Source organism: Procambarus clarkii, chromosome 89 (assembly GCF_040958095.1).
Source record: "Procambarus clarkii isolate CNS0578487 chromosome 89, FALCON_Pclarkii_2.0, whole genome shotgun sequence".
Lineage (NCBI taxonomy): Eukaryota > Metazoa > Arthropoda > Malacostraca > Decapoda > Cambaridae > Procambarus > Procambarus clarkii.
In genome coordinates this window covers 9,845,546-9,864,491 of record NC_091238.1, presented here as the reverse complement: position 1 = coordinate 9,864,491, position 18,946 = coordinate 9,845,546, and the positions used below count along the sequence as shown (strand labels likewise).

General features: G+C 44.3%; 1 protein-coding gene across 3 annotated transcripts in view; it reads left to right on the top strand.

Annotated features, from left to right (window-relative positions):
- Nucleotides 1–13,514, top strand: part of EndoB (SH3 domain containing GRB2 like, endophilin-B) — an 84,707-nt gene extending 71,193 nt beyond the window's left edge. For all 3 annotated transcript variants that reach the window (XM_069317962.1, XM_045767146.2, XM_045767147.2), the window contains 2 exons: nt 4,571–4,778; nt 11,016–13,514. In XM_069317962.1, coding sequence (XP_069174063.1) covers nt 4,571–4,778; nt 11,016–11,126 — 319 coding nt within the window. In that variant the 3' untranslated portion in view covers nt 11,127–13,514. The remainder of the gene's footprint in view (nt 1–4,570; nt 4,779–11,015) is intronic.
- The last annotated feature ends 5,432 nt before the right edge of the window (nt 13,515–18,946 follow it).

Genomic DNA, 18,946 nt, shown 5'->3' with positions numbered 1-18,946 from the left:
TGTTTTCTGTGGGAGCCCTGTCGACTCCCTGAAGCTGTCAAAACTGATATGTGCTATATTAGTTTCGGGTCATCACTCATGAGTTTTTATGCCTACCGGGAACCACGAGCCAGAACCTGGTCCCCTCAGGGAAGTGCAGGGAGCAATGACCTATGAGCACTTTACATTTAAAGTACAGTGCATCCTTCTTCTAACGAACCCCACTCTATCGAATTCCCGAATGATCCGAACAAATTGAATTCGGTACTAAATGTTCAATGGAACATACTAATGTTTGATTAAGTGAGGATTGTTCGTCCAAGCGATCACTGAGACAGAGCTGTCATAAGGCACTGTCATCAAAGATGATTCAGCAAAATGTAAACAGTTGTACAGTATTATATTTTGCTTTTAATTCGTTGGTCGCTTCGACCTTGGTTCCATCCATTCTTTTGCTTCCTTTCCCTGTGGGCGTGGTTCGCACTGCTTCCCCCCCCCCCCCTCCACCTCCTCTTGCTTCTAGCTCCTAAACTCTAAGGGGCTTCTGAGATGGGAGGGGTTTAGCTCGGGATGAGGCTTGAATGGCTTTGGGGGCTACCCCTTCTGATTCAGGTGCGGAGGTGGATGAGTCCGTTTTTCCCGCTATCGCTTTTGGGTCGACCCAGCCAACTCTATTCTCGGATGCTTTTTCCCTGGACTCTACATTTTCTTCAGAGGTGGTGGGCATGGAAGAGAGCTCTGCCATGGGATCTGTGTTGGGGGTTCCTGGGGCTCAGGGGAAGTCCGCTTAGAGTACTTTGGCTCCTTTTGATCCAGCTTGGGCCCTTGTACCTCCTGGGCAGGTATTGTTGCTACAAGGGAGGGGGTTTTCATACCCTGCTTCCCTGTATGCATTGAGTTGGGAGTAGCTCCTCTCTGTGTTTGTTTCCGGGCGCCTTTGGGTTCCTTGGATTTGTCTTTCCAGAGGTTTTCTTCCTCTTGAATTTTCCGTGGGGAGGTTCGGGCATGTACCTCCTGCGAGACCTGGTTTACGCCTCTGTGATGGATCTGGCTTCGTTTGAATTCGGTTCTTCCCTGTATTGGGTGTGTTGAGGTTCTGGAGTCTTCCTGGATGGCAGTCTGCCCCTTTTTCTTTCATGTAGCTTGGTGTGACTTTTGTATCCACGTGCTTGAATGGCAGGTGGTTTCTTCAGTGTTGCAGGTATTCTTGGGGGCTCGCTCGAGTTCATCAATGAGTGCCTTTTTGCTCCTGCTTTCTTGTGATGTGGATCTGGTGCTTTTGCCTGCTCAGGTATCTACTCTTTCGGCTGCCTTAGCACCCGAGGACCTGCAGATTCGCGGTCATTTGGCCTCAGTCTGGGGCTTCCTTGGTCTTCTGGAGCTTTCTTCGGGTTGGCTTTCGGAGGATGTAGGAGCATTGAGTGAAGGACCGTTAGCTGGGGTTCTGGTTTTGGCTGCTGTGGCATCATCTGCCTTGCTGAGCTGTTTGCGCCGATCCTCCGCGAGGCGGTCTCCGTGTTTTTCTCCTCTCGCCTTGCGTGTCGGCTGGCCATGCTGGCTCTGTCTTTGGATTCGGTTTGGGCTCTGGCTCTGCAGTCTTCTCTGCCATGATGTTTGCTGTTGTTCACGGAGGACGTTATTGCCCAGTTCTGTTGGCGGCTTCGGCCAGTTGTCGTCCTATTTCGGACTTGTTGGTGCTCTAGGGGGCCGTTCCCAGTCCTCTTGGTTGGGTCATGCTAGGGTTCGGGCCTCGCTTGATCGGAGTAAGCCTCTGGTGCCAGTTTCTGTATCAGTGGGTTCCCCAGGGCCTTCATCATCTGGTCAGTGTGGTTTTTGCTCTGTGCGGTGGTTGGCTTCTCAAGGTTTGCGTTTGCCCTTTCGCGGGGTGCCCCATTGACGGGGTGATGGGGGGGGGTGAGGGAGGTTTGCTCTTTTTGCCCGTGCTTGGTCCCACGATTCCTGGGCATTTCAAGTCATTTCTTCCGGCCTAGGGTGTTCCTTTGAGAGTCAGGTCTCGGAGGTGCAGCCTTCTTCCCCATCCCTGTCAGGTCATTTCGAAGTGGCTTCGCTTGGATGTGGTCGAAATGGCCTCGTCTATCTAGTGGGTTCCCATTTTCCAGTTCCGAAATGGGACTGTGCAGATTTCTGGTACATTCTGGGCTTGTCTTGTCTGAACTGGTGGATTCCTTGCCCTTTTTTTCTTCAGATGACTATGTTGTCTCAGGTCCGGCTCTTCTTCGAGCCGTGCGCTTGGATGATTTCCCTGGACATCCGGGCCACTTATTGGTATGTCCCGATTCATCCTGGGGTCATTGATTGATTGGGGTTCAAGGTGGGGCGACCAGCTTCCCACTTCTGTTGTCTTCTGGCTTGGATCTGGCACCTCGCATTTTCATGCACTTCACTCAGGTCATGGTGGCTCTTCTGAGTCTGCTACGTATTTGGGTTTGGCCTACCTTGACGACTGATTTGTGTGGGCTCCCAGCCAATCTGCTTGTCTGGTAGCCAGGAGACTGGTTCTTTCCCAGCTTGCCAGATTCAGGTTCCTGGTAAACTGGTGGGAGTCCCAGTTGGTTCAGTTTTGGACTTGGCTGGACTTTGTATAGAATTTTGGGACTGTGTCCCTTTCTCTCCCTTCCTCAGCTCTGCTCTGGATGCAGGCCCACCTTCAGCTGTGTTTGAGGGGGGGACCCGGGTCACTCGGCGGTTGCTCGAGCATCTGTGCGGGAGTCTGAACTTTGCTCTGGTGGTTTCTCCACTGGGCAGAGCTTGGCTTCGGAGGCTGTTCTGGTTATTCGGAGCAGCCTCTTTCACCGCTCTCGCGATCACTGGGTTTGATCCCTGGTGCCCTTGCGGCAGTTGCTGCGTCACTGGTTTCCTCTTAGAGTATTTTTGGGTTCTGTGCCATGGTGCCTCCCTCTTCTCTCGCTTGATATGTTCACAGATGCTTCGTCTCTCGGTAGGGGTTTTGTGCCGAGTGCTCACCAGTCTGACCAGGGTCGTTGAGGGCTGTTCTTACATCAGGCTCACAGCACAGTGCAAGAGTTTGCAGCGGTGTGGCAGGAGTTGCACCGGATTCGGTGTCCATGGGGTTTGGTGCTCTGGCTCCATTAGGTCTGCTTCCCCATGGTTCATTGTCTAAACCATAGGGGGATCCCTTCAATCCGTGGCTCTTTGGGGCTGGTCATTTCGGATGGCTCTTCTGCTGAATTCTCGGGGTTTAGCTCTCCTCGCTGTTCTTGTTCAGGGAGTGTCAAACATTTTGGCAGATGGTCTGTCATGCTTCATTCTTCTTTCTATGTAGTAGATGGTCGACGTCGCCTCCTTCCTTGGCTTTGCTGGATGTATGGGCACCCAGAGTGGGGACTTCTTCGCGTTGGCATGGTCTTGGTGTCTCCCATTGTATGTGGCACCATTCTTCGACTTCGAGGCTGATGCGGTAGATGCTTTTCAGCAGGACTGGTCGTGAAGGGGGTTCCTGTACCTCTTTTCCCTAGTCCAGCTGTTGGTAAAGGTCCTAGCTCACTTGGAGGCCTATTGGGGAAAGGTGATTCTCCTGGTTCCATGGTGGCCTGCCCAGCCATGGTTTCAGGTACTGCTTGCTCGGTGTTTGAACCCTGGGCGTTTTTTTTTTCCCCCACAGATTGGGCCAATGAGTTACCTCGCTGGTTCGCTTTACTGCTCTGCTCTACATGTCTGGTCTTTCTAACGTGTGTGTGTGTATTGCCATTTAATGGTGATCAGGTGGTTTATTTGATGGTGTCCCACCTGCGGTCTTCTTCTCAGCAGCAGTATGAAGTTTCTTCGCGGTCTTTCTCTTTCTTTCTCTTTGAAGGTTTTTGTCGATTTCTGACCTGGTTGTTTTGTCCTTTCTCTCTTGTCTTTTTCTGGATCAGCATCTCATGCCTAATACTATTATTTTTTCTTGTGTGGCGTTGACGGAGCCGCTTCAGCTTGCGTTCGGGGTAGATGTTATTTCCACTCCATTCCGCAAGTTTTTCATGTGTAATTTTTCACCTCCGGTCTGCTCATGCGCTGGCTGAGCCTTCTTAATCTTTGGATTGTGTTCATTCTTTTCTTTCTTTCTTCTTGTTTTGTTGTGGCCCCTTCGGTTCGTGATTGCTTTTGGGATGCCATGTTTTTGTTGGCAATTCAGTCTTACAATAATGGTACTGTATACTACTTTAGTTAAAAACTTTGATGTTGAAATTGAGATGCAAGCTTGGAACTGTTTAACCACTGTGCTGCGCCAATCGAGAAATCTCGTTCTGAGAGTTGTACTATTTTTTTGTTTAATTAGGTTATATTTTTAATGTTTTTTAATGTTTTCATCACTCTTTGTGTTTTGAAATGAAAATGGTTGAGCTTGGAAACATTTTGACATTAACTTCACCTGAATATTTATAAAAACAACAAAAATATGTCTTTAACAAATGCACTATGAAGTTTTTGCTAAAAACAGGTGCGCAGTGCAGGAGTTAACCATTCTCATCACTCATTTGAACATGTTGGCTATCACATTAAATGTTATTTTGCACTGTACACTTTTTTTTCTTTACTGTGAATTATTAACAGTTAGTTATTCTGACAGCCTGTCTCTGAGCACTGAGGATGCTGCTGGACCTTTACCTACTGCAAAAGTGGCAGCAAGGGCTTCTCCTCCAGAAACTAATGTATCTCCTACTGCCAAGGAGAACGGACCAAAGGGGACAGTGGAAGAAGGCACTTGGAGGAGAGCAAAAGTTGTTTGTGATTATGATGCAACCAACAGAGATGAACTGAGTCTTATGATGAATGAGGTGGGTTGTGTTTTATTGATTTATTATGTGCTTGTGTAATGAATCTATTCATTAAGATGCATTAAGTGTTAAATTGATCAGATTGCTAAAATTCTGGGTTGGTGTTTCTGTAACATCTTCATAGTCTCTTCTGCTCAAATGATTTTTTACATATTATTTATGTTGTATAAAGTGTCCATGTACAGTATATGCAAGTAAAAGTACAATAAATAATTTATTTATATAAAATATTGTACTGTACATTTGAAAACATGATACAATGGAGAACTTAAAGGAATACAATGCAAATTATATAAAGATGCTAATACAATGAGTGTGTCTGGCATAACTTAACATAATTAGGTAATTTATTAGTTAAATTGGTTAACACTTAATGATAAATGAGAAGTACATAAGAACATACTAACTTAAGAATGAAGGTACCTGCAGAAGGCCTATTGGTCCATACGAGGCAGCTCCTATTTATATCCACCCAATCTCATTCATATATATATATAACCTACGCTTGAAGCAATCAAGGGATCTGACATCTATTATATTACTCAGTAATTGGTTCCACAAATCAACTACCATGTTACCAAACCAGTATTTATCCAGGTCTTTCCGAAATCTGAACTTATCCAATTTATACTCATTGTTTCGTGTCCTATTTTGTGTTGATAACATATTAAGTACAGTGGTACCTCGGAATACGAGTGTCCCTGTATACGAGTTTTTCGGAATACGAACAGGATTTGCTCAGAAAATGTGCTTCGGAAGGCGAGGGTGTTGATATGCGTACAGGCCGACCTAGCGCGTGGTGGTACGGCGATCGCCTCTCAGTTCACCAGTGCCTCGTGCCCAGTGACTATCCCGCCTCAATTCTTCACCAGGATTTTCAGTGTTTTGTTGGATTTTTGGCCATTTAACCATAAAACCAGCATTGAATGTAATGAAACACCATTTTCTGGGTGAGTCCCGGAGGCTCCCCGGAGCTATCCATGGCTGATATGGATATCCTAACTATTTTGCATCAGTCGATGTAGGTGGAGTTCTAGTCTACCGGGGACCACGAGCCAGAACCTGGCCCCCTCACAGAGGCACGGGGAGCAATGGCCCATAGAAATGCACATGTGATTTGGAGCATTCTATATCTGCCATCGACCGGGACAGGCACCCAGAAAGGTAAGCCCCACAAAACAAACCCCTGTTCTGGTTAACAACGAAAATCATCAAACGAGTGGACAGAACTCCCCAAAAGAAAAACGAGCAAACAAGCATGACGTCACACAAGCCGCGCCGCATGTCTGCGCAGCTCCCCCTCCCTGAGAGGGGGAAGGGGGAGCCCCAGACCCCCGAGCCGGCGATCCACACCCCAGTTCAGAGGCTGGATATAAAAAAACGCCGACCGGAGGGCGGGAGGGATGCCGGGGAGCCTCTGGGACTCGCTCTGAAAATGGCATTTCATTACATTCAACACTGGTTTTCTGGGGGGAGCCCCTACGGCTCCCCGGAGCTACCTCACCAAAGATGGCCGGTCGGCCGAGTGGACAGCACGCTGGACTTGTGATCCTGTGGTCCTGGGTTCAATCCCAGGCGCCGGCGAGAAACAATGGGCAGAGTTTCTTTCACCCTATGCCCCTGTTACCTAGCAGTAAAATAGGTACCTGGGTGTTAGTCAGCTGTCACGGACTGCTTCCTGGGGGTGAAGGCCTGGTCGAGGACCGGGCCGCGGGGACACTAAAGCCTTGAAAGCATCTCAAGACAACCTGACCTAAGATTACCAAGAGAACCAAGGGGATTTACCCGGGAGGCGAGCGTTGCTCCACTCCTCAACACGAAGACGATACAACGAGCTGCAACTGCTGAACTAAAGCAACACAGGCCCGACTGGGCCTGTGTTGCTTACAAGATACAAGTTTGCATGTTTAGAAGATAGCGTGCAGCCAGGACCCTGTTCGACCGTCAAAATCCCCGTGCCCGAATGTCAGCCCAAGACATATTGCCGAAGACGGCAGCAAGAGCAGCAAACTTACGAATGTCATGGGCACGGGGATAGACCACAGGCTGGCTGGATTTAATAACCCTGCGGTCGACCTGAGAGACCCGAACCCACGAACAGGGAAGAAGGGAAACCGGATCAACCCAAAGCGCGTCCCCGGACACAGAAGCCGTGTTGCGCAGATAACGGCGGAGGGCCGCAACCGGACACATCACATGATGAACTCCTGGCCTGGCAAACCAAGCATCCACAACCCAAGGACCCCTCCGGAAAGCAGCAGTCTCATTCTTCGCCAGAAAAGAGGGAGACGGCTGCAAACGAACAAACCAAAGGAGCAAAAACCTCTGCGCCCGAGAAGAGCATGAAGCTCCGCCACGCGACCCCCAGAGGCTAATGCCAACAGAAAAAGAGCCTTAGCAAAACAAACCGAGGAGAGGAAAGATAGAAGAGCACTCTGTCCAAGGACCAGGAAGGCTCAGACGGCGCATGAGCAGGCCGGAGGTGAAACAACGCCCGAGACAGCTTGCAAAACGGCGCAGAAGTAACATCAATGCCAAAAGCATGCTGCATCAGCTCCGCCAGCGCCGCACGATACAAGGCGACAGTATTAGGCATCAGATAACGGTCCTGAAACAACCAAGAGAGAAAGGACAACACCACCTGAACCGAAAGCGAGGAACAACGACAAAGGGTCAAAAAGAACTGGAAGGACTGCCAGGAAACTTCATACTGCCGCCAAGAGGAAACTCACAGGTGAGAAACCAACAAGGAAGCCACCTGCTCATCATAAAAATGGTGATAAACACGAGTCAAAAACAACAAACGCGAAGACTCTCGGAGAAGAGCGAACCAGTCACGTACCGGACCGGCCCGATCTCCGGTCAAAAAACCTCCGGGTTCAGACACCGGGCAAGCAGCGCCTGAAACCATGGCTGGGCCGGCCACCATGGGGCCAAGAGGACCACTTGACCCTGGTAAGTCTCCAAGCGAGCCATGACCTGGAGCAGCAGCTGAACCGGGGGAAAGAGGTACAGGAGCCCCCACCTCGTCCAGTCCTGCGGAAAAGCGTCGATCCCGACGGCCTTGCAGTCGGGGATGGGTGCCACGTAAACCGGAAGATGCCTCGATCACGCCGACGCGAAGAAGTTCACCTCCGAGCGCCAGAATGTCCAGCAGAGCCAACTGAAGGAGTTGGCATCAACCGTCCATTCTGTGGACAGGGGAACGAACCTGGACAGGCCAACTGCCAGGACGTTGGACACCCCCCGGACGTGAACCGCCAGAAGATTTAAACCCATAGAACTCAGCAGACGAATCACCCGAAGTGACCAACCCCAAAGAGCCAAGGACCGCATCGAATCCTCTCGGTTCAGACAATGAACCACCAGGGAGCAGTCCGAATGGAGTCGGATCATCGATCCCCGGGCGACTTGAACCCTCTGAAGCGCAAACCATACTGCCGCGGTTTGGGCGGTAAATACCAAACCATACTCCCGCACCATGCTGTGGACCCGACGGAAGGACGGACCCCACCGCCCCTGGCCGGCCTGGTGAGCACTGGTCACAAAACTCCAGCCTAGAGACGACGTGTCCGTGAACACATTGAGCGAGGGTTCGGGCAGGCGCCAAAGCACTGAGCCCCGAAAAACCCGAAGAGGAAGCCGGTGACGCAGCAGCTGACACAAAGCCCCTGGGGGTCGAACCCAGCGATCACGAGAGAGGCGGAAGGGACATCCCCGAAGGAACCAGAACAGCCGACGAAGCCAAACCCGACCTGGCGGGTAGACCAACATCGCAAAGTTCAGGCTCCCGTACAAACCCTCGAGCAACCGCTGGGTGACCCGGGAGCCCCCTAGAAACAGACACCAGGCGAGACCGCAGCCGAAGGAGAGATTCCGGAGGAAGAGACAAGGAAGCGGTCCGAGAGTCCCACACAAGACCCAGCCAGGACCGAACCTGGGAGGGCACTAGATGGGACTTTCGCCAGTTCACCAGGAACCTGAAACCAGCGAGCTGGGAAAGCACCAAATCCCTGGTGAGCAGACACGCGGACTGACTGGGAGCCCAAACCAGCCAGTCGTCGAGGTAAGCCAACACCCGAACACCTAACAGACGCAGATGGGCCACCACGACCCTGGTAAGGCGTGTGAACACGTGAGGTGCCAGGTTCAACCCTAAGGGGAGACAACAAAAGCGGTAGCACCGACACCCCACAACAAAATTGAGCCAGTCCCGGAACCCCACATGAATAGGGACGTGCCAATACGCGTCCTTGAGGTCCAGGGACACCATCCAAGCGCCCGGCTCTGGGACTGCATGAGAAATCACACAGCAGACAGCAGACGACGCTACAATTACGACGTCACCTCCCTCACCAAAATAGCTCCACTCAACATACTCTTGTTGCTGTTATTACACTATATACACACACACACTGTATATACCCGTGTACATGTGTGTTCCCCATAGCGAACCACGAAGCTAGTATGGTGAGCAAAACAAGAGTGGCTGCCACACAGTGAGGCTACCTCAATTCCCTCCCTCCCTCCCTCACCAAAATTCCTCCTTCCACAATACTACATACAACGTTAATTATAACCACAATCCTGGTCACTAATTCCTGTAAATGAATAATTGACCACAAGTTTATTTTGAAAAGGAACCTAAGAAGTCGTTTGAAGATTTCTAGATGAACGAAATAATGCTGTGGTGCTGTGGATAGCGCTGTGAACATCGTGAACAGCATTGAATCACTGATATTTGAACATTGTACCCAGTCATTATCACACTCAGGCTCTTCTATAATACTATCATGGCTAAATAATACAGGTTATATATATATTTTGACATTATTAGGCGATGCTGTGGTCACACGCTGAATAGCAGTGCTGTGCGCTCATGCTGCGAGTGCCAGCCTTGGTTGCCCACTCACTACTGAGGCTCTCACACCCGGGAATGTGGACCATGATTTTTTTTATAGATGGCGTCTGTTTACAAGAGCCCTGAGGAAGCTGATGTGAACCCCATGTAGCCGCGGGAGTTTTGAATGGAACGTGAAAAATACAAATACCTGGAGGCGCGTAGCACACCCCAGACGTGGGCCTGCAGGCGCGTTGCGCAGTTAAAGGTTAACACCCATACTATAATAAATATATAAAAACAAGTGAAAAAATATCAAAAAAACATCCAAGATGAACACTGCAGTTTTCTCTCTCATATGGCAGTGTCTGTAAAGTCCTCATTGGGTGTTAACATACGGGCCCGTAACGCCTCTATGCAACCTTTCCAATCTTGTCCCACTAATTAAAACGTACATGTTTATGTTTTTCAGATTTTTTACATTGCCACAGAAGTTAATAATTTTATTATGAATTTTTGTTTCTCATTTGTTGCACGTATGCTCATACTTGGCTATGTGCAACAAATTTTATTATGAATTTTTGTTTCTTATTTGTTGCACATAGGCAAGTATGAGCATACTCCAATAAGTGCACATTGGGGGTTAAAATATACCATTATACCCACTTCAAAATGCTATCTTGAGTAAGCTAAGGGAAGCTACTGAGCAACTAGCTCAAAAAAATGATCATTGAAACTAATGAAATATAACTTTATATTCAGCACCTAAATGGGGAATACTGTTCTGTTCCTGACTCAGACCTCTCCCCTTTCCTGTCACTGGTTTACTTGGGCTCGAGGGTAAGGTGGCCCTCAGCTGAACCCAGAGTCACTCGGGACCCCCTACCAGGTGGCATTGTTGGTTGTTTCTGGAAATTTTGTTTGATCATTCATTTGCCAAACATTTCAAGGGAGGTTGAGTGTTTTGTGACTACAGTACAGTACTGTACTTTATTTTTTATACGGTGATTCACCTTATTTGTGAGATGAACTGTGATTCCTGTATGCCTTCTGTCCGGAGTGAGTGAGCAAGATGGTTTGAAAAGGAACTTGGCCCCTGTGGGTTGATATAGTTATGGAATCTGGCATATCCATAATGTTCTAAATGGGCCAGTGACATAAACTCAGGGAAGTTACTGAGTGCTTCACAGAAAGTTTTTTTTTATATTCAATTAATTTTTAGACTTAAGATGTGTTGCAGTGACATCATTACCTGCACTAATTCTGTACATTACTGTTAAAAATAATTGAAAGTATTTCATATTCCTCCAGTCATCAAATTAAAGTAATATAATGTTTAAGCAATTGCATATCATTTAAATTAAAATAATTTTGCTTCTAATAATTTTTCTTAACAGGTTGTTATGTATTGTGAACATGACCGACAGTCACCTGACTTTGTTGTTGCTAAGCGTGGCAGCCAAACTGGCCGTGTTCCTGGAGCCTATCTTGAGCCCTTGGATGACTGAGGGCTAATAAATGTCAAACTTTGTTAATTACAGTATTTTAATGGTGCAAATGCCACTTCTCAAATATATTCACTTGGATTCCTGATATGACTTCCTTTCATCTGCTTGTTGTTTCATATTAATATCTTGAATGCACTGTAAGTAAATCTATTTATCAGTGTACTTCCTGAGCTATTTAATACAGCAGTGTAATGCTTTAGACACTGAAAGATGGTGCTTGGTCTGAAAGACTAGTACATTAATGCCTTTCATAACATACAGTATATATACAATTACCATTGGTAATAATGAATAGAAGTTGGTGCAATTTGATAATGTTAATTTCTTATGTGTGTTGAGTATTACTCTATTTTTTTACATTTTAATGAATATGCAGTTGAATCTCTCCTGCATTGGCTAGACATGTTATACAAAAAGTAAATTTTTTGTAAGTTGTTAAATATGAACAATAGATTCACAGATTCAGTATTTAACCCTGTACTAGATGATAGTATAAAACAATTAATAGAACAATTATTAGTTTTATCTTTTCAGCATTAGCAGCTTGTAATCTGTAGTGTAATCTCTTCCTTATTGGCAATTGTCCTACTCAAGTAGGGAAAACCCTTGGTTTCCAATTTTTTTTGTGCAGAATCTTACATAGTGTTTTAAAATCTTCTTTTTACCTTGCCATTAACCTGTTTTTTACTAGTGTTTTCTAGCAAGTGCCTAGTTTATTACCAGAGATGGTAACAGTATTACCATCTTTGTGTCTTCATTTAGACTTTAGCAAGTGTTACCTTGTCATAGCTATTTCGTCTGATTATTTAAGACTCCAGTAACTATGAAACATAATTTATCTTTTAGATAAATGCAAACTGTAAAGAAAACTTGTGGCATTCTTCATTATGTAACATTAATATGAAATTATTTAGTTGATATATAGTACTTTATGTGTGAATTAGTAATATATTATAAGCTAATCTTTTCTAAACAGTTAGAAGCTATCAAACAAGCAATTGTGCCTTTTTGTTATGGTTGATGCATGGTAGTTATATATACAAAGATGATACATGATGCATTGTTTGTATCAGCTGTGTACTTATATATGAACTGGTGTGTACAATTAGTTATACAGTATTTTACAAACGTTTACTCATAATGTATCTTCACTTTTCAAGTACTTCTGACGACTACTTTTAGGCTTTGGATAGGCCAACCTTGAATGACTGTACCGCACAATGTGTTTTTTCAGCTAATCCAACAAATCTTGATTAAATTTGATCATGTCAGCTGGCTAGATATTTATAAATTGGACATCATGAAAATGTGTGATTTTTTCTGTCTTAAAATCATGAAACTTCATATTATATTTAGGAATTGTGTTGTGATTGTTTCATTTAGATGCTTCAAATCAAGATATTTAATAGCAGTTCATCTTCTTACATGTGGCTGTCTTTCCATAGTACATTATATATATATATATATATATATATATATATATATATATATATATATATATATATATATATATATATATATATATATATATATATATATATGTCGTACCTAGTAGCCAGAACGCACTTCTCAGCCTACTATGCAAGGCCCGATTTGCCTAATAAGCCAAGTTTTACTGAATAATTATATTTTCTCTAATTTTTTTCTTATTAAATGATAAAGCTGCCCATTTTATTATGTATGAGGTCAATTTTTTTTATTGGAGTTAAAATTAACGTAGATATATGACCGAACCTAACCAACCCTACCTAACCTAACCTAACCTATCTTTATAGGTTAGGTTAGGTTAGGTAGCCGAAAACGTTAGGTTAGGTTAGGTTAGGTAGGTTAGGTAGTCGAAAAACAATTAATTCGTGAAAACTTGGCTTATTAGGCAAATCGGGCCTTGCATAGTAGGCTGAGAAGTGCGTTCTGGCTACTAGGTACGACATATATATATATATATATATATATATATATACACACACACACACACACACACACACACACACACACACACACACACACATACATACATACATACAGTACAACCTCAATTCAACGTACTATATGGGACCGACCCCAGTTCGTTGGAGCGTTGGATTCGTTGCAAGAGGTGACCTTCAGGAGGCGTTTGCATCAGTGTCTATTTTTCTTGTAGACAATAAAAATGCATTATCATATTATATACTGTACCTATATATTATTACTCTACTAACAAATACTGTGTTACATTTGTTATTTACCTTATTGTTGGAGTTAAGTCCATCTTGAAGTCTCATGGAGTTGTTAATGCTGTACAGTAAATACATACTGTAGTGTATTATGCCATTAACACTGTGTTGAGTAGTTCTGCTGTATGTTGAGTACTACAATAAAGTTTATGAAAACTATTGTACACTAAAATTACTGCAACTTTAATTTTAACACTATATTTCGATTTATCTAGAGGCTGGAGTGTTCATTCCGTGACTTTGTTGGACATATCTACACAATCAAGGAACATCCGTGCACCATGTCGGCTCCAAATGCACTCGTTGTGTCAGTGATGGCTGACTGGTGGGTGGATGGGCAGGCAGGGAGGGAGGGAGGGAGGAAGGGAGGATGTGGGGTTTTTGGGGTAGTCAGGAACGGATTAATTCATTTCCCATTATTTCTTATGGGGAAATTAGCTTCGGACTATGAGCCGTCTCCAGGAACGAATTAAACTCTTAAACTGAGGTACCCCTATATGTGTGTGTGTGTGTGTGTGTGAGAAAAAAAAAAATATATATATATATATATATATATATATATATATATATATATATATATATATATATATATATATATATATATATATATATATATATATATATATATATATATACATACATACATAGGGTGAGTGAGTCTCATCACACTGAAGAGGGGTTTTCTTACTCCCTTCCCTGTATGAGTATGATTTGAGTTTGGCTTCTACCCGGGTGTGGTTCCTGGATCCCTTGGGTTCCTCGGTCTTGTCCTTCCAGAGGTTTTTTGTCTCGTATCTCCCCGCCGGAGGTTTGGGACGCTTTTGCTGCGTACCTCGTGCGAGACCCGGATCCCTCCTCCATGGTGGATCCGTCCTTACTTGTGTTTGGTTCTTCTTCCCTATATTGGGTGCATTTGGAGGTTCCAGTCTTCCTAGCTGGTAAACTGCCCTTTCTTTTCGTTGGGGGCGTGGCACGAGTTCTGTCGGTCCCACATGCTTGAGTGGTGAGAAACATCTACTGTTCTGCATGTTTACCTGCGGGGGTGGAGGGGGGGCGAGTTTGAACGCCTTGATGCATGCTTGTTTGCCGCGGTGCTTTCTCGGGATGCTGGCCATGGGCAGCTGCAGGTTCCTACCCTATTGGCGTCCTTGGGTGCTGAGGATTTACGGACCCCATGGGCATTTGGCTTCGGTCTTGGGCTTCCTTTCCCTTGTCGAGCTGTCTTCGTCCTGCCTTAAGAATGTGGAGGCGTTGAGTGCTGGGCCTAAAGTCTGGTGTGCTGTCCTCGGCGGCTCGGGCGTCGGCCGCACTGTTGTAGCTGTGTGTGCCTGAAGGAGGCGGTGTGTGTGTGTTCTTTGTTTTCTGAGGTTGGAAGAAAACGTGCTCAGATTGGGGACTTGTTTATTTTATAATGGTAAATAATAAATTAATATATAATAAATTAATAAATAATAAATTAATAAAATAATTATTAAATAATAAATAATAATAATAACAAATAGTATAATGATAAGCAATTATTTTTAATGAATCAAATAGCTAATTAGGATGAATGATAAATAATTATTGACTAGTGCATAACAATAAAGTATTAAGGAATAATTATAATGAATAATCCTTAATGATAAAGTAGAAATCAATTACAATTAATAACTACATCCATAGGTAGTAAATGAAAGTTGCATTAATTTAATTACACTAATTACAATTCATGGGAATATTTCTTAGCTATCTGCAGGCTTATCACTTTGGGGGTTCTGGCGGAGCACCCCCAAAGATACAGCAAATGCTTAGCATGCTAGAGCAAGTGCCCCTTGAGCACGTCTGTGGGCCGTCCCTTTCAAAATTAAAACAGAGGATGCAGAGGATCCCGGGAGGAGGGTGGGCGTTATGTAAGAGCAGCTGCTGGCTTGGGAAGAGGGGCCACGCAGTCTCCGTCCAGGTTTATATAACCTCGGCTCGTTGCGCGCGCAGCTTGGGGCGGTTAAAGTCAGCTTCCAGACATACGTTCTCTTCCACTCAGAAAACCCACCGTTTTTGGGAAAACAGTGTTCTTTTCTCACCTCGCATGGTGTTAACATAAAAGTCGTAATAAAAGTTTTAAATTATGATTTTTTATAACGAAAATATGGAATTTAGTGAAAACGGCGATTGGTAAGATTTTGCCCAAAATGACCTGCAGTTTTCAAAATACAATGCCTATCGGAAATATGACTTGAGCATTATTTTTTAGCCAAATTCTGGCTCATAGCACATATTTGGAGTTTTAAATTACGACTTTTTATACCGAAAATATGCAAATTTTCAGTGCAGAGTACAAATATGCACAGTACAGTGAAAACAGTGATTGGTCAGATTTAGCCCAAATTGATACGCAGTTTTCAAAATACAATGTCTATCGGAAATATAACGCTTGAGCATTATTTCTGAGCAGAATTCAGGGCGATTGCACGCATTTGGAGTTTTAAATTGCGACTTTTTATACCGAAAATATGCAAATTAGTGAAAACGGCGATGGGTCTGATTTTGCCCAAACCAGACAGTAGGCCAGCCAATAAGCTCTTATCCAACCCATTCTTCTCTTTAGATAGTACCTATTGTCACAGTTGTATCCAGACCACGGTTGTGTGCGGTCGCTATAGGTTGGCGCTCTTGGCGTCCGCTGATTGGTGGGAGGTGGAGTATTGCTCCACACTCTTCGTTTTTGCACGTGGTGGTACAGGAAATTGTGCATTTGTTCTCGATTATTGACAGCGTCGAAGAAATGGCTGAGGGGGTATGCCTAAGTGGTAGTGAGGAGGACAGACAAGATGATAACAGACCGTTTGAAGTAGTAGTGAACAGAAAGAAACGGAGAAATAATAACAGACAGCGAGACAGTGAGAGTGACGATGAGATTACAAAGAGACCAAAGAATAAGACCCTACTCAGCAAGACTCAAGACAAGCAATTTACTAGAGGCTGTTGTTCCCTACAACATGCCAATTGAATTTCCACCAAAAGCTAGAGTGGACGGTACGTCTAGCTAAACAATGTTTGGAATACGAACCACTTTTCAAGGAGGATCTTCACCGGCCCTACATAACAGTTGAGACTGAACAGGCCGTGGAACGCCTCACGACGGTTGGTTTTGAAAATGTAGTGATGGTTCCTCCAGAAGAAGGTATGTTGCACACAAAGATCATAGTTTTCAAGTTTCCAACTTATTTGGATCCTGACTGTCTTCTTAACAATGATAATCAAAAATCAAAAAATCAAAATCAAAATGTTTATTTAGGTAAGGTACATACATAAAAGAGATTTTACAAAGAGTGATGGATTTCTAGATAGGGCTAGTACATACAATGCCTAAAGCCACTATTACTCAAAGCGTTTCGGGCATAAAAACTTAAATGACTAAAGCTTAATACTAATTGAGCATAAAGAGTAAAATGAAACATGGAATGAAAACATGGCTGAAAAAGCAGCACAAATACAGTTCTGTCGACAAACAGCGCTCTTTAGAAAAAAACAGACATTGGATGACATTAGAGGGGTAAGGTAGGATACAGGGAATTTATTAGGTATAGCTTCGTTTTTGTCTTAAACTGGTTGAGAGAGATACAGTCTTTAACATGGTTGGGAAGGTCATTCCACAATCTGGGTCCCTTGATTTGTAGAGCATTTCTAGTTTGATTAAGTCGTACTCTAGGAATATCAAAACTGTATTTGTTTCTGGTGTGGTGCTCATGGGTTCTGTTACAACCTCCTATGAAGCTTTTGAGGTCAGGATTGGCATTACAGTTTAGCGTTTTATATATGTATAATACACATGAGAGAATGTGCAGTGACTTAATGTCTAACATTCAGAGATTTGAGTAGGGGTACCGAGTGATGTCTGGGGCCAGAGTTGGATATTGTCCTAATAGCAGCTTTGTGTTGAGTAATTAGAGGACGTAAATAATTTTGGGTAGTAGAACCCCAAGCACAAATACCATAGTTGAGATATGGATAGACGAGGGAGTAATAGAGAGTCACCAGGGCAGGGCGGGGTACATAATATCTGATCTTAGAAAGAATGCCAACAGTTTTTGAAACTTTTTTTGATATATTTAGAATGTGTCCCTGGAAATTCAGCTTGTGGTCAATGAGAATGCCAAGGAATTTGCTATCTAATTTGTTACAAATTAGGGTATTGTTTATTTTGAGATTTATTTGATTAGAGGATTTATTGCCAAACAGAATATAGAAAGTTTTGTCAATGTTAAGGGTGAGTTTGTTGGCAGTTAGCCAAAGATGGACTTTATTTAGCTCAGTATTTACTGTGGCATTTAGAGCAAGGGGGTCAGGACTGGAGTAAATGAAGGTTGTGTCGTCAGCAAATAGAATTGGTTTGAGGTGTTGGGAGGCATTTGGAAGGTCATTAATGTAGATGAGAAAGAGGAGAGGGCCAAGTATGCTGCCCTGAGGAACACCAATGTTGATGGGTAGGGTGGGAGAAATTGAATTATTCACAGAAACATACTGGAGCCTGTCAGTAAGGTAGGATTTGAGGTATTGCAGGGAGTGTCCTCTGACTCCATAATGATGAAGTTTAATAAGAAGGTTTTGGTGGTTGACAGTGTCAAAAGCTTTACGCAGGTCCACAAATAACCCAATAATAATGTTGTCTGGGCAAAGAGGAACAGTGTTCGTGGTGACAAACAAAGCCAGGTTGTTGCCTTGGTAAAGGGTGAGGCGCCGGAGAAAATTTTTGTGCAAGGACTAGGCGGAACGTTGCAAAATACGTTGAGGAGCCCATACTGTGCATGAAGTGTTCACGTTGGGGACATATGGCATGGAAATGCCAGTTTGACCCCAGGTGTCGGTATTGTGGGAAAAAACACGACTCGCAAGAGTGTAGAGTCAAGATTGAAAGAAGTGAAAAAATCATCCCATTTTGTTGCAACTGTCGAGGCAGCCACAACGCTGGTTCCTCTCTATGCCCCATGAAGCCTCATCTGAAAGAGACTAGAACGGGTCCTACAAGCAGGATAGATGTATCCTCGCAGCAAGGAAAGATTGTGCAAGAGGAACATGGAGGAAACAGTTGGAAGCCAACGGCAGCCCCTATGATCAATGTGTGGGAAAAAGGGACGGAGAAAGTATAGGCGAGCTTAGGGAAAGTACATCATGCAGTGGAAAAACTGAAACCTTGTGACGACAAGGTTCAGGACAATATGGTCACCTCTGAGGTTGGTAATCAAATTTTGGAGTATCTAAAAAAACTAGATAAGAGGATTGAGGCATTGGAAAAATTGGCTATGGAAGGTGGACGGGGTGAAGATGGGGTGAAACAGGACGTGTAATTGAAAGTAAACGGGACGTGAAATGGAAAGTGAAACGTGCGTAGAAGAAAGTAATGATGTGCATGAGGTAACGATGATAGAGGATAGTCAGGAGAATACACTTTCTAGTAGTGTTCGCGGTGTTCAACCTCCTGTTGTGACAAATGGTGAAAGAACGGTTAAAGTAAAACGGGTTACAGAAATAACAAAGAAAATAGATATGAAAAATATTACCTTCGATTTTAGTAGTAGTTGTGAAGGTGAGGAGAAAGAAAAAAATGCTACGGTGTTGGAAGGAAGT